Genomic DNA, 12624 nt, shown 5'->3' with positions numbered 1-12624 from the left:
TGCTCGGTAATTTTATGTTGTAATACAGAACGGATGCTAAAGATTCCAGATAGGCCATCAGATAAATGAAGAAGTGCTCGTAATTGTAAAAGCTAAAAGGAACTTTAGAAGTGATGTCCAGAAACAAAATGTCAGTATTTCAGCCATTTGATCAGAACAGAAAAGTTACACAAATCTCCTTCAGATGTCAAGGTGGAGGACAGCTGAAAGAGGGTTCAACCTTGGCATGACAGATGATGGATACCACAGAGAGATGACAGTGAGCTGCAGAGAATGTGCAGACAATGGCCAAATCTGCTTACCTGTGATTTGAGGTGTTCAGCTTTGCAATTTTACTGAATGGTGTTACATGGACCTTTGAAAGGTGCTCAATACAACAAACTGTTGGATGTGTGAGAGGTCATGGAGTAAAAAGTACAGTTATCAGCATGGATACAAAACTGGCTGAGTGGTAGGAAGTAGAAAATAATGGTTGATGGGTATTTTTCAGATTAGTGGTAGGTTTGTAGTGGAACTTCCCAGACTCTTGCTTTTCCTGATATATATTAATGATCTAGATTCTTGAAGTGCAGGGGACAATGCCAAAATGTGCAAACAATATAAAGCTTGGAAACGTAAACTATGAAGAGGACAGTGTAGAATTTCAAAAGGATGCTTACAGGTTGGTGGAGGGGCAGATAGGTAGCAGATGAAATTCAATGCAGAGAAGTTTGAAGTGATACATTTTGGCTGAAAAAAACATGGAGACAATATAAAATTGAGGTTACGACTCTAAAATGTGCAGGAGCAGAGAGACTTGGATGTTTATGTACATCAGTAATTGACGGCAAGATACACAAAGGGCACAGCTAATAAAATAAATAGTCCCTCAAACATTATTAATCGTGTCATAAAATACAACTGTAAGGCAGTAACGTAGAACCTGTAGTAGACACTAGTGAGACCTTAGCTGCAGTACTGTGTACAGTTTTGGGCACCACACTTTAGGAAGGATATGAGTGCAGAGGGAGCTTGTACATCTTACAAAACAGTTTGCAAGAATTGTTCCATGGATGAGTAACTTCAGTTATAAGTACAGATTGAAGAGGTTAGGACTCTTCTCTTTGGAAAAGGAGAAGGCTAAGAGGGGATTTGATAATGTTTTCAAAATTATGTGGACTCAACAGTGAATTGGGAGAAAGTGGTTTCCACTCAGAGAAAGGTTTCGGAATGAGGGATCACAGACTTAAAAGTGATTTGCAAAAGAAGTAAGTGGGATGGGGGAATTTTTTTTTTCACATGCTAAGTGGTTCAGGTCTGAAAGGCACTGCCTGAAAGAGCTGTGGCAGTAGCTTCAATTGAGATATTCTCGAGGGCATTTGAAGATTATTTGCTCAGAATTAATGTGTAGGTTGCAGGGAAAGGGTGAGAGAATGGCACTATGTCGTTCTGGTCATTCAGAGAGCCTGTGCTCACACAATGACTCCTTCTACACAATTCCATAATTCTGCACCTGTGATTTACTGCCAATTGATTCCATTGGTGGGTCAATGTGCTGTAAGCACCTGATAAGATTCTACACAACAAATTACACGTACTGCATGTTCAGCTGCATGTCAAATGGTATTTCTCTGTCAATTGCAGAAATTTTCTGATCAATCTCTGCAGAGATACTACTATACACCACTGAAGTAGGTGGGATTTGAACCCAGGCCTCCTGACTCAGAGATAGAGACATTACTATTGCATCACAAGAGTCCAAGATGTAGATGGAGGGCATTGATTGGATGTTTAAATGAACCGATATAAAGGGAGACTGCTACATAAGCTGAGTGGTATCAGGAGATATACATGTTTTGTTGAAAATCGCAATATTCAACATTTGTGAATCAATATATCCCAAGTAAACACCAGCTTTGGATCCATCCTTCACAAACCTGCCTTTCAGGAGTATTACTGACATTATCCACACGAGTTCATCTTTGAAGGAAGCAAATATACAAATCACAGAGCCCCATCTGACTCCTAGAATACAATTAGCCTGTCAGTGCTTCCTAACCTATTGCAGGGACACAAGCAAGAGATGCTAGTGTCACTGTTCATTTATGTCCAAACAGATTGGAAACATGTTATATTTTATTCTAATCTTTTCAGCTGCATGCAAGAGTGATTCAATTACAGAGACGTGTGGATAAAGCATTGCAAATAGCAAGCAGACGAGTATTTGCATATTGGAATATGATGTAATTCCTATTAATGGGTTTTATCAGATCTGTATTTAAGTGGGCATCACTATACTTTGACAGGAATAACATATATTGTTAAAAAAAAAGCAGTGAGCTAATTATTGCAGTTTGACAAGAGAGATGTCTATACACCAAATAGAAGGCTCTGCAATTCCGGTATTCAGAAATAATGAAATCTATACACAAATTTATACACAGTCATACAACTATGTCAGAAGGAAGGGGAATTTCTCCCTCATATTACAAGAAATATATTTCAGTGAACCAAGTTAGACATTGAGGCATCATGGAACCAGCCAAGAAGTTGCAAGTAGAATTTAATGCAAACTTGATGTTTTTCTTTTGGCTGCATGTTTTTCCTGGTTCTACTTAATATCTCAGAGATCCAGAATTCTGTTTAATAAAGACAAGCTGCATGGAGGGAAAGAAACAGATGAATACATGGAGGAAACTAATGATAGAGATACAAAAAAGGTCTGTGAAGTTGAAATTTACTGGAGTCCAGTTTTGCCAATATATATGCAATGATGAAGAATTTCTGTTCATCAATACCCAATGCTAGGCACCCTGTCTCAAGTTCCAGGGACAATTTTATTGAGTAAATAGGATGGGTCTCTGACCTACTCAATTGTGCATCAGCAGTGGGGTGCAATCTAGAGTTGTCTGAAGGTCTGACTACACAATAGTAAATATTTAAAATGTCATTCATGTTTTGAATGCAACTGTGGAGACTGGCCAAGAATTCAATTACAAACTAAAATGAGGATGAATTTCTCTGCAGCTTGGTCTGTTTTTCCCGTTTGACGCCTATCTTCCTCTATAGACTTGCTAAGTAGCTGCTTCCAGCAGCTACCTTTTCCTCTGTGTTTCCTTTCAACAAAAGCTAACTTCTGTAGTGTCCTTCTGCACTCTCGCTACCAGAAAGCAGGTCCAAATCACTGCACCGTGACCTCCAGCATAGGTCGGGTGAGGAGGTAGGTCCTAAATCCAAATCAGACAGGACAAGGATCAAATCTTGCCCTGAGGGCACCAATCTGATTCAACCCAGCCATCCAGCTGGACTCAATGACCCCAAGTGGACCAGAAAGCTCTGGCAACACACACATTTACATACATTGTGTAGTATGGAAGTATAAATTGTTTCAGTGGAGTCTCCAATTTTCTTTACATCACATAACTGACCAAGAATTTTTCCAAGCCTGACCACCTAGCTGTCCTGAAAATGTAATGCCAATGAGTGCAACTTTACAAGCACCATGTACAACATCATACGTAAATTAGATGCCAGGTGGTGTGGAGGGAGTGTTCATGTGGCAAGTCGCCAGATGTATGTGCAATAGCTGGCACAGTGAGATGGAACCACACAGGTGCCAGGTCACTGTAGCTGAGATGGTATCTTCACTGTGCGGCAGGGGGTTGAAATGACAACTTTAATGATCTAACATACTGAAGAAGAGCAATGGGAATATGTCAGGTCATATGGGATGCCCTGGGGAGTCTGTCGCTGAACAGTCTTGTGTATTATGTCCTGCTCCAACCTTAAGGCTTTATGAAAACAGAGACCATTCTGTCAAGATGGGCCAGATAGGCCATTCTGCCAACACAGTCGTAGCACTGACCAAATTGTGCAGGCCTCTCCAGACAGCTCTCTCACTCATAGCTGCCCAGGAAACTCAGACAATTAATGTCATGGTTTAGCAGGCCAATTTAGACAAGGCCCGAAAAACAGGAGATATGTCTGAACTTTAAGGTTGTTTTAGATATTGCCGCAGCGAGGACAGATAATCAATACATTCAAATATCTCACAAATAAATGTCTGATCCACAGCAATGTCATTGTCCTATTAAAACAACGGATAATTTTGACCTATACTTTTCAATTTCTGTAGTCGATTCATGTTGAGGTGAGCTATAGTTCAGAACAGATTGTAGATCTGAAATTCTAGTGTATTTGAAATATATTAAAATCTGACAATATTTAAATCTTTAAATTAACAATGACAACATCCACAATCACAGACCTCTTCCATTTTGATGCAGTTCATGAAATTAAACACTTTTAAAATAACCTTCTGGTGAGAGTGCATACTATATAGATTTCAGAAAAGCTCAATAAAGCTCATCAAGTGCAACATGCATTTTTACATGCTAGCCATTTCTTCAACAACAAAAATGACTGACAAATAATGTAACATCTTCTTGCAAACATCAATGTCACCGGGAAACAGAAAACGTACCTTTCTTTTCAGCTGCTGAATCTCCGCTTCTGTTACAGCGTGCTTTATTTGAAGCTGATGATTAAAAACAAACCATATTATTATTGATAGCACATGTTGGATTTTTATGTTTATTCATTTGTCTTTTCAATTTCAGATAATATAATTTGCCAAGTCACTTAAAACCAAAACTGTTAAAATACTGGGACCAAAAAGTGCACGGCCTTCCAATCAATACAAGAAGTTGTCAACATTGCAAAATCAAATTATTTTGGACTGTAGGTGATTGTTGGGGTGGTGGGGAAGGTAATGATTTGGATTGGCAGGCTGGAGTAGATTGGGTAAGGAATGATTTCAGCAGCAACTGTAGCCAAGATACATTTAATATTGAGCCTTGAACCTCACTTCAATTAGACCTGGGGTGGCACGGTGGCTCAGTGGTTTGCACTGCTGCATCACAGCAACAGGAACCCAGGTTCAATTCCAGCCTCGGGCGACTGTCTGTGTGGAGTTTGCACATTCTGTGTGGGTTTCCTCCCAGTGCTCTGGTTTACTCCTACAATCTAGAGATGTGCAGGCCGGGTGAATTGCCCACAGTATTATGTACATTAGTCAGGGGTAAATGAAGGGCGGTGGGTTACTCATCGGAGGGTCGGTGTGGACTTTTTCAGCTGAAGGGCCTGTTTCCATACTGTAGGGTATCTAATCTAAGAGCTTTAGACACTTTAGGAACTCCATGTAGCTTGCAAAGGTGGATCCTAGGAATGAAGGGGTGATCAGGGGAGGAGAGGCAATTGAGATGGGAGGTGATTGGGAGAACAATTTGTGGTCCAAGATCTAGGAAGTTAGTCTGGAGGAGTGGGAGGCAATCAGGAGAAGGTAATGTGGGAAAGGAAAGGGGGAATGGAGAAGAGCTGGGACTGGTCTTCTGAGAATCATGGGGTTGACAGCAGCACTCAAATTACTTCCAGCTGCCATTTCCAATGAAATGTTGACTTTGAAATAATTATTCAGATTGCTTCTTTCAGGGCCACTACTTTGATCCCATATAGATTCAGTTATCTTGATCTGGGGCAGGTAGAGTGGCTGGGTTATGTTTAGCTCATTATCTTGAGCATGTCCTGAAAGGGGCATTAGACTCCCAATCTGTGAATGTCTTTATTGTTTACAGTTCTGACAATTTATTCATTACTCTCTGGTGAGAGTGTGGGAAGACCACAATTCAGATCCACAAGACCTAAACTGAATTGACCAGATAGTGCGGTAGTTATCACATTACAGCTTGCAAGTGTCCAACTGCCTTAGATTTTGAGTTGTTTTACAAGACATGAGTAATGGAATGCTGCTGCAAGATTTAAAAGATTGCAACTGGTTTTAGTCAAGAAACAAGAACCTGCATTTTAAAAGGTTTTTCTATAAATGCAGGGGGCATCACAGCACATCTCTTTCAGAAAGATATTGGGTGTACAGTTGAAAATGAAATATTTTTTGAGTGATGGGTAAAGATTAGGGGAAGTGGGATTGATAGGGTTGTTCTTCTAAACACTAATAAAGACACAACTGGACAAACAACCCCATTCCACATTGTAAAATTTTATAATTATTAACCATTATCTAACATGATAACAAGGAGTGATAGAAGCTGTGAATTATTTTCTGCAAAAATAACTGATGCCACATCAATTGCTAATTGTAAATGTGAGATCCCACAGATCTTTAGTAAGCAAAGACATGAAATGACATGGCCAATGCAGGTATCAGGATCAGTTATGACTCATTGAATCATGTAACAGGCTTGAGGGGCTAATTGTTCCCATGTAATTCTCAACTTTTATTTTTTTTGAAATTATTGTGTAGCCCATAAGATGCTAGAGCAAGTTATAACAAGAGAACTGCAAAATCAATCATGGTTGATAAACTTGGTTAGCTAAAGATTAAAGATTCTGATTTCAAAAAGATGCCTGCCGTGTATCAGATGATCAGTGTAATGTTACCTTTATTTTAACTGTGATTATTATTTCAGTTGGAAAAGTTTTTAGCAGTAAGTACATTTAAGAATGGATTAGCAACCCTATAGAGTACAGTAATATCACTGGGAGCCCCAAAGACATTATTTCTTAATAGCGGAGTTAAGGGCAGATAATGCTTCTTCCATGGATGCTCTCAATAATCCCAGAAATTCAGAGTGCCCCAATGGAGTGGGCTGTCTTTTCTGGCTCAAAGGATCCAGCTGGGAACATAGGAAATAGAATGGGCATGATTGATCATCTACTTGTACTTTTTTATATACTCCATTATCTCCATATCCCTTGATGTCAATACTCTCCAGAAAAGCATGAATTCTCATCTTGAACATGCTCATTGATTGAGCTCCCACAGCCTTCTTGAGTTGAGAATTCCAAAAATTCACCATCACCTGAGTGACAAAATACCTCCACAGTATGAAATGGACTGTCCCTTAATCTGAGATTTTGTCCCTTTGTTCGAGACTTATCCTATCCACAGTTACCTTGTCAGGCCTTGGAAGAAACTTGTAAGTTTTATGGACATCACCTTTCATTCTTTCAAACTGCAGAGAATACAGTCTCAGTTTCCTCAAAATACAATCCCGCCAACCCAAGTCTTATTTGGTGGATCTCTGTTGCATTTCCTTTATAGCAAGTACACTCTTCCTTAGCTAAGCAGACCAAGACTGTACACAGTATGGTAGGTGCAGTCTCACGAAGGCTCTAAAACAATTGCAGGAAACCATCACCACTCCTGCTTTCAAATTGCCTTGTGAAGAAGGCCAACATACCTTCGGAAGGTACACAGGGCTCATTAGCATCATGAGATTTGCTATTCTGCAGACCAGTGGTCATGCTCAGCTAGTGCACTGTACTAGTGACAAGTCACAATTGAGAACACTGGATGCTACTGTTTCCCAGCAAGGTAGCATTGACTTCCTTGTGTTTGTACATATAGCAAAAACGATGCAAGAACTCTGCAGCGGATTCATCACAGATGTCAAAGCAAGACCCAAACTAGACCCAAGATTCCCCTGCAACACAGTGAGTTGTCCTCCATATTTTATTCAAGCTGTTTCTGCACTTGTACTGGTTAGGGAAGCATTGGACCAATTCTGCAGCCAACTCCAATAATGTACATCAAGAGGACATAAAGGAAAATTAAGAAGAACACATTTGCATCAAACCCTGTAGATGCTATCCACAATCAACAAATTTTGTGGCAGAAAATGGATGGATGCAAAAAACAGTTGCAGACATCCTGCTTAATTTTCAAATTGATGTTGCTGATCATACAGCCCCTGCAGGTTACAGCAAGAGTTCCAACAGGAGAACCTGATACCTCCCCATGGCATTCAATAGCAATAGCATCACTATGCTCCACCATTAACATCCCATAAGTCACCACTGAAAGTCAACTGGACGACTTAGATGGATATGACCGCAGATCAGATCTGAGTATTCTGCAGAGTGTCTAACTTCCTAACTCCTCAAAATCTCACTTCAACATATTAGGCACAAGTCATGTGTGCAATGGAATACTCTCCACTCACGAGGATGGAGGAACACTAAAGCCATTCCAAAGGCTTGACACTATTAAGGTGAAAGCATTCTACTTGATTAAATCCTCATCCAGTAAATATAACATCAAACCCTTTCACTCTGGTTGAATAAATTAGATGCCCTGCAGCAATTCGTCAAGATTTCTTTGGCAGCACCTTCAAAAACCATGATTTCTACCAAACCGAAAGTCAAAAAGCAGTAGGTGCATGGAAACATCAGCATGTCTAAATTCTATCCAAGTCACACACTAATGGACATATAACATTGTTCCTCAATCAGCAATGGTCATGATGTTGGAATTGCCCACCCAGCGGCATTATGGGAACTCTATCACTACACAATCTGGAATGCTTCAAAGAAATGGGTAACCATCACTTTCTCTGGGCAATAGTAGTGCTCATTCCAGCAATGCATCACAAGAATGAATCATTCAACAAAACAGCTTTAGATTCACAAGTTACTCAGCTATGAACGCGTCACTGTTAAACCAGATTCCAGCGTTATCCATTATGAATACTTCCACAACCAAATTGTCTATTATTTGATAACTAGTATGGGCACTTGATTTGTACAGCTGATAAAGATTTTTTAGTTACTTTTCCAACTTCTTGTATGATACCTTAGGACTTGTTACCAGACAAAAGGCCACGTACCTGTCTATGGTACAGCGGCACCCCGTGTCTGCGTGGGTTTCCTCCGGGTGCTCCGGTTTCCTCCCACAGTCCAAAGATGTGCAGGCTAGGTGAATTGGCCATGCTAAATTGCCCGTAGTGTTAGGTAAAGGTGTTAATGTAGGGGAATGGGTGGTTGCGCTTCGGTGGGTCGGTGTGGACCTGTTGGGCCGAAGGGCCTGTTTCCACACTGTAAGTAATCTAATCTAATCGCCCTGCAAAAATAAGTGTGGATTTTTCTCTTGATCATTCACTTCTCCATTCTCTTTCACCCTTTGTGATTTTATATACTGCCAGACTTCATAAACTTAGCATGTATCAAAAGTGAGTTTAATTATTGCCTCAGTCTACATGTCCTTACCTCAGGGCCAAATCCCACCTGATCCAGAGGTATACAATAACATTCTAAACAGTCTAATTAGAAAATATCTATATCTGTGTCCAACAGAGGTTACTAAGTATTTGCAGCTCTAGCCAATTTCCTACTCCGTAAACGAGAGACACTAAAATCGGAAGCCTAGTTCAGGTTAGCTATTTGTTGAATGAATTCTCTGACCCATTACCAAAGACCAGTTCCTTCATACAATGGATCTATCTGCCAATTGTGATAATTGTTACAAAGGCACTTTATATTTACTATTGTTTGGAGGACTTGAAGAATTATGGGAAATGGATTTAATTCAGATTTTGAGGAAACTCCTGATATTTGAAAAGAAAAGCCCTCTTGTTGAGTTCAGGGTTAAAATTATATGTTCGTTTGAAAGAATGGTTGAAAGAGCACCTCACTGTTGCATTTCCTGATCAAGCTATGTCTATCAGATTTCAGAGAAAATGCTACGTGATTAGTGACTGGACCATACATGTTCGAACATCAATGCAATCGACTCCAGATTCTATACTTTTCCTTTTAGGTAAAAGTAAAAAGTTGTCAGAGGATCATATGGCTGCTCTCTCATTCAAGAGACATGATTGGTGGTGAGTTTAACCTGCAAGTACTGCCAGGCATCACTCTGCATCGCAAACGAGGCAACTGAGCTAACCACGACTTTTCAAGTATAATCCATTTATTTTTCAGAAATCCATTTTCTGCACAGAAATCTGTTGACTTTTTTCTCTTTCCCAAAGGCTGTGTGTATGGTTTTGACAAGTTTAGAGGGATAAGCATTTATACTTCTATATTATTGACTGTTTATACTAACTAATTACTGCATCTTCACTGAATAAATTTTGTTTTGATAATAAGTACATGTTTGTGTTTATTAAGAAATATGGTTCATAGATATTATTGTTTAAGATCTGATATATAAACAAGTATTCAATTTGCATACTGGCTGCAGGAAAGAAGTTTTTCTATTTTAAGTCATGGAGTAGTCAGATCAGAGCAATGATGCACTCTTCTCGCCTCAGTTAAAATTCAATGTACGTTTGGTTTATTCGTTCCTAAGAAGGGGCGGCATGGTGGCTCAGTGGTTAGCACTGCTGCCTCACAGCGCCAGGGACCTGGGTTCGACTCCACCCTCGGGTGACTGTCTGTGTGGAGTTTGCACATTCTCCCTGTGTCTGCGTGGACTTCCTCCAGGTACTCTGGTTTCCTCCCACAATCCAAAGATGTGCTGGTTAGGTGAATTGGCCATGCTAAATTGCCCATAGTGTTAGGTGCAATAGTCAGGGGTAAATGTAGGGTAAGGGAATGGGCCTGGACAGGTTACACTTCGGAGGGTCGGTGTGGACTTGTTGGGCCGAAGGGCCTGTTCCATACTGTAGGGAATCAAATCTATCTAGTCATATATGCATCGCTGGTAAGTCCAGCATTTATTGCCCTTCCCTAATTGCCTTTGAGAAAGTGGTAGCGAGCACTCTTCTACAGCTATGCAATTTCTGTGGTGTGATTCACCCACCCTGCTGTTAGGAAGGAAGGTATAAAATTCTAATCCAGAGAAAGTGAAGGAATGATGATGTTGTTCCAAATCAGGAAGATCTGTGGCTCGAAGGGGAGTTTGCAGGTGGTGGTACCCCTATGCAACTTCTTCATTCTTCATTTCATTTAGAGGTCATGGATTTTGGAAGTTGTTTTTGAAGGAGGCTGCAGTTCATTTTGCCTGGGTACACTGCTGCGATTGTTTCTGGTCAATAATAACTCCCAGGATAATGGTGGTAGAGTTTTGAGCGAAGGCATTGCTATTGAATAGCATTACCAGAAGTTAGTAATATCATGATATCATGTGGTCGACCATCTTACAAATTCCTTATTGAGTACACTAGATGGCGTCATGTACTAGAACACTAACATTGAGTCATACAGCATGGAAACAGACCCTTAGGTTCAACCAGTCACATTGACCATGTTCTCAATATAAACTGGTCCAACACTTCTGCATTTGGCCCATATCCTTCCAAGCCTTTCCTATTCATGTACCAGTCCAATGTCTTTTGAATGTTGCAACTGTATCTGCATCCACCACTTCCTCTGGCAGTTCATTCCACATACAAACCAGCCTCTGGGTGAAAAAGTTGCCCCTCAAGTTCCTTTTAAATCTTTCATCTTCACCTTAAAAATATGCCCCCTAGTTTTGAACTCCCCCATCTTATGGAAAGGACCCATGCTCTTCACCTTATCTATGCTCCTCATGATTTTATAAACCTCTGTAAGGTCACCCCTCAACCACCTACGCTCCAGTTAATAAAATTCCAGCCTATCCAGTCAATTTTTATACTCAAACTTTCCATTTCCACCAACATCCTGGTAATTGTTTTTTGAACCCTCTCCAGTTTAATAATATCCTTCCACAACAGGGCAACCAGAACTGCACAAAGTACTCTAGAAAAGGCCTCACCAATGTGATGTACAACCTCAACATGACATCCTAACTCCTATATCAAATGGAAAAGCCAGGTTCTCTATTCACCCCTGAACTCTTTTTTTTAAACAGAACCTTCTCAGGCAAGCAGAAGGTGTAACACCTGTCCTGTTACATTCTCACTCCTCACAGTCCAAGGTCCCAAATTTGCTTTCATTTTCCTTTTGCTGAGCTTCAGTACATATTCCTTAATGCTATGGAGATTAAGTGCGGATTGGGCGACTATTTCACAGAACACTCCCATTTATTTCACATTGATGACGCAGAGTTTCCAGTAGTATGGCATTTTAATTTGCCAAGTTGCTTTCATGCTGACATCTCTGACCTTGCCCAGCTTCACTGCTCCAGTGAAACACAGTGCAAGATTGAGGAACAGCAACTGCTGGCACTAATCAGCCATCCAAGCTCAATACTGCGTGTAACAATTTTGCAACACAACCCGATCTTCGTTACTTGTCTTTGCATGTTTCAACCAATGGCTCTAGGTATGTATTTTTCCTTTCTCTGTTTCTTTTCTCACCCCAACATTATTTCCTTTACCATAAAATGATTAACCCTTCTATCATTCAATATCCCACATTCCACCCTATTGCAGACCTTTCATTAGTCTTGTACCATCCAACCTCTTGGTAAACATTTGTATCTCTAACTTTTCCCAACTCAGGTGAAAGGTCAGCAACCTGAAAAGTTAATTCTGTTTCTCTCTCTTTGAAGCAGATTAGTGTACAGTGTAGGCACAAGAACAGGCCATTTGGCCCCCTAAACCTGTTGTGTCATTCAATAAGAGCATGATTCATCTGATTGTGACCTGAACTTAAGATTTTTGCTTAATTGCCTTCCCGCCCCTTGCTGACCCATCAATCTATGACCGTTGAGTCCCTTTGTTAGTCAAGAATCCATCCAACTACACCTCAAGAGATTTGCAAACTTGCTGCACACTGACAGCATTTCCTGTTTCTATATGGTTTTCAGCTACAGTGGATTCTTGAACTCAAATGTGCCACATTTGTGCCACCTTGTAGAGGTCAAACATTTCTCCAAGGGATGAGAAACTGGACGGCCAACAAATCTAGACTGCTCTTCTA

General features: G+C 40.4%; 1 protein-coding gene across 2 annotated transcripts in view; it reads right to left on the bottom strand.

Moving 5' to 3' along the window:
• The window catches only part of LOC122539931 (neurabin-2-like), a 219993-nt gene that overhangs the window by 23922 nt on the left and 183447 nt on the right, over nt 1-12624 (bottom strand). For both annotated transcript variants that reach the window (XM_043675131.1, XM_043675130.1), the window contains exon 8: nt 4463-4516. In XM_043675131.1, coding sequence (XP_043531066.1) covers nt 4463-4516 — 54 coding nt within the window. The remainder of the gene's footprint in view (nt 1-4462; nt 4517-12624) is intronic.

This window comes from Chiloscyllium plagiosum, chromosome 33 (assembly GCF_004010195.1).
Source record: "Chiloscyllium plagiosum isolate BGI_BamShark_2017 chromosome 33, ASM401019v2, whole genome shotgun sequence".
NCBI lineage: Eukaryota > Metazoa > Chordata > Chondrichthyes > Orectolobiformes > Hemiscylliidae > Chiloscyllium > Chiloscyllium plagiosum.
The sequence above is the reverse complement of the archived record's forward strand: the minus strand, read 5'-3'. Positions and strand labels throughout refer to the sequence as shown.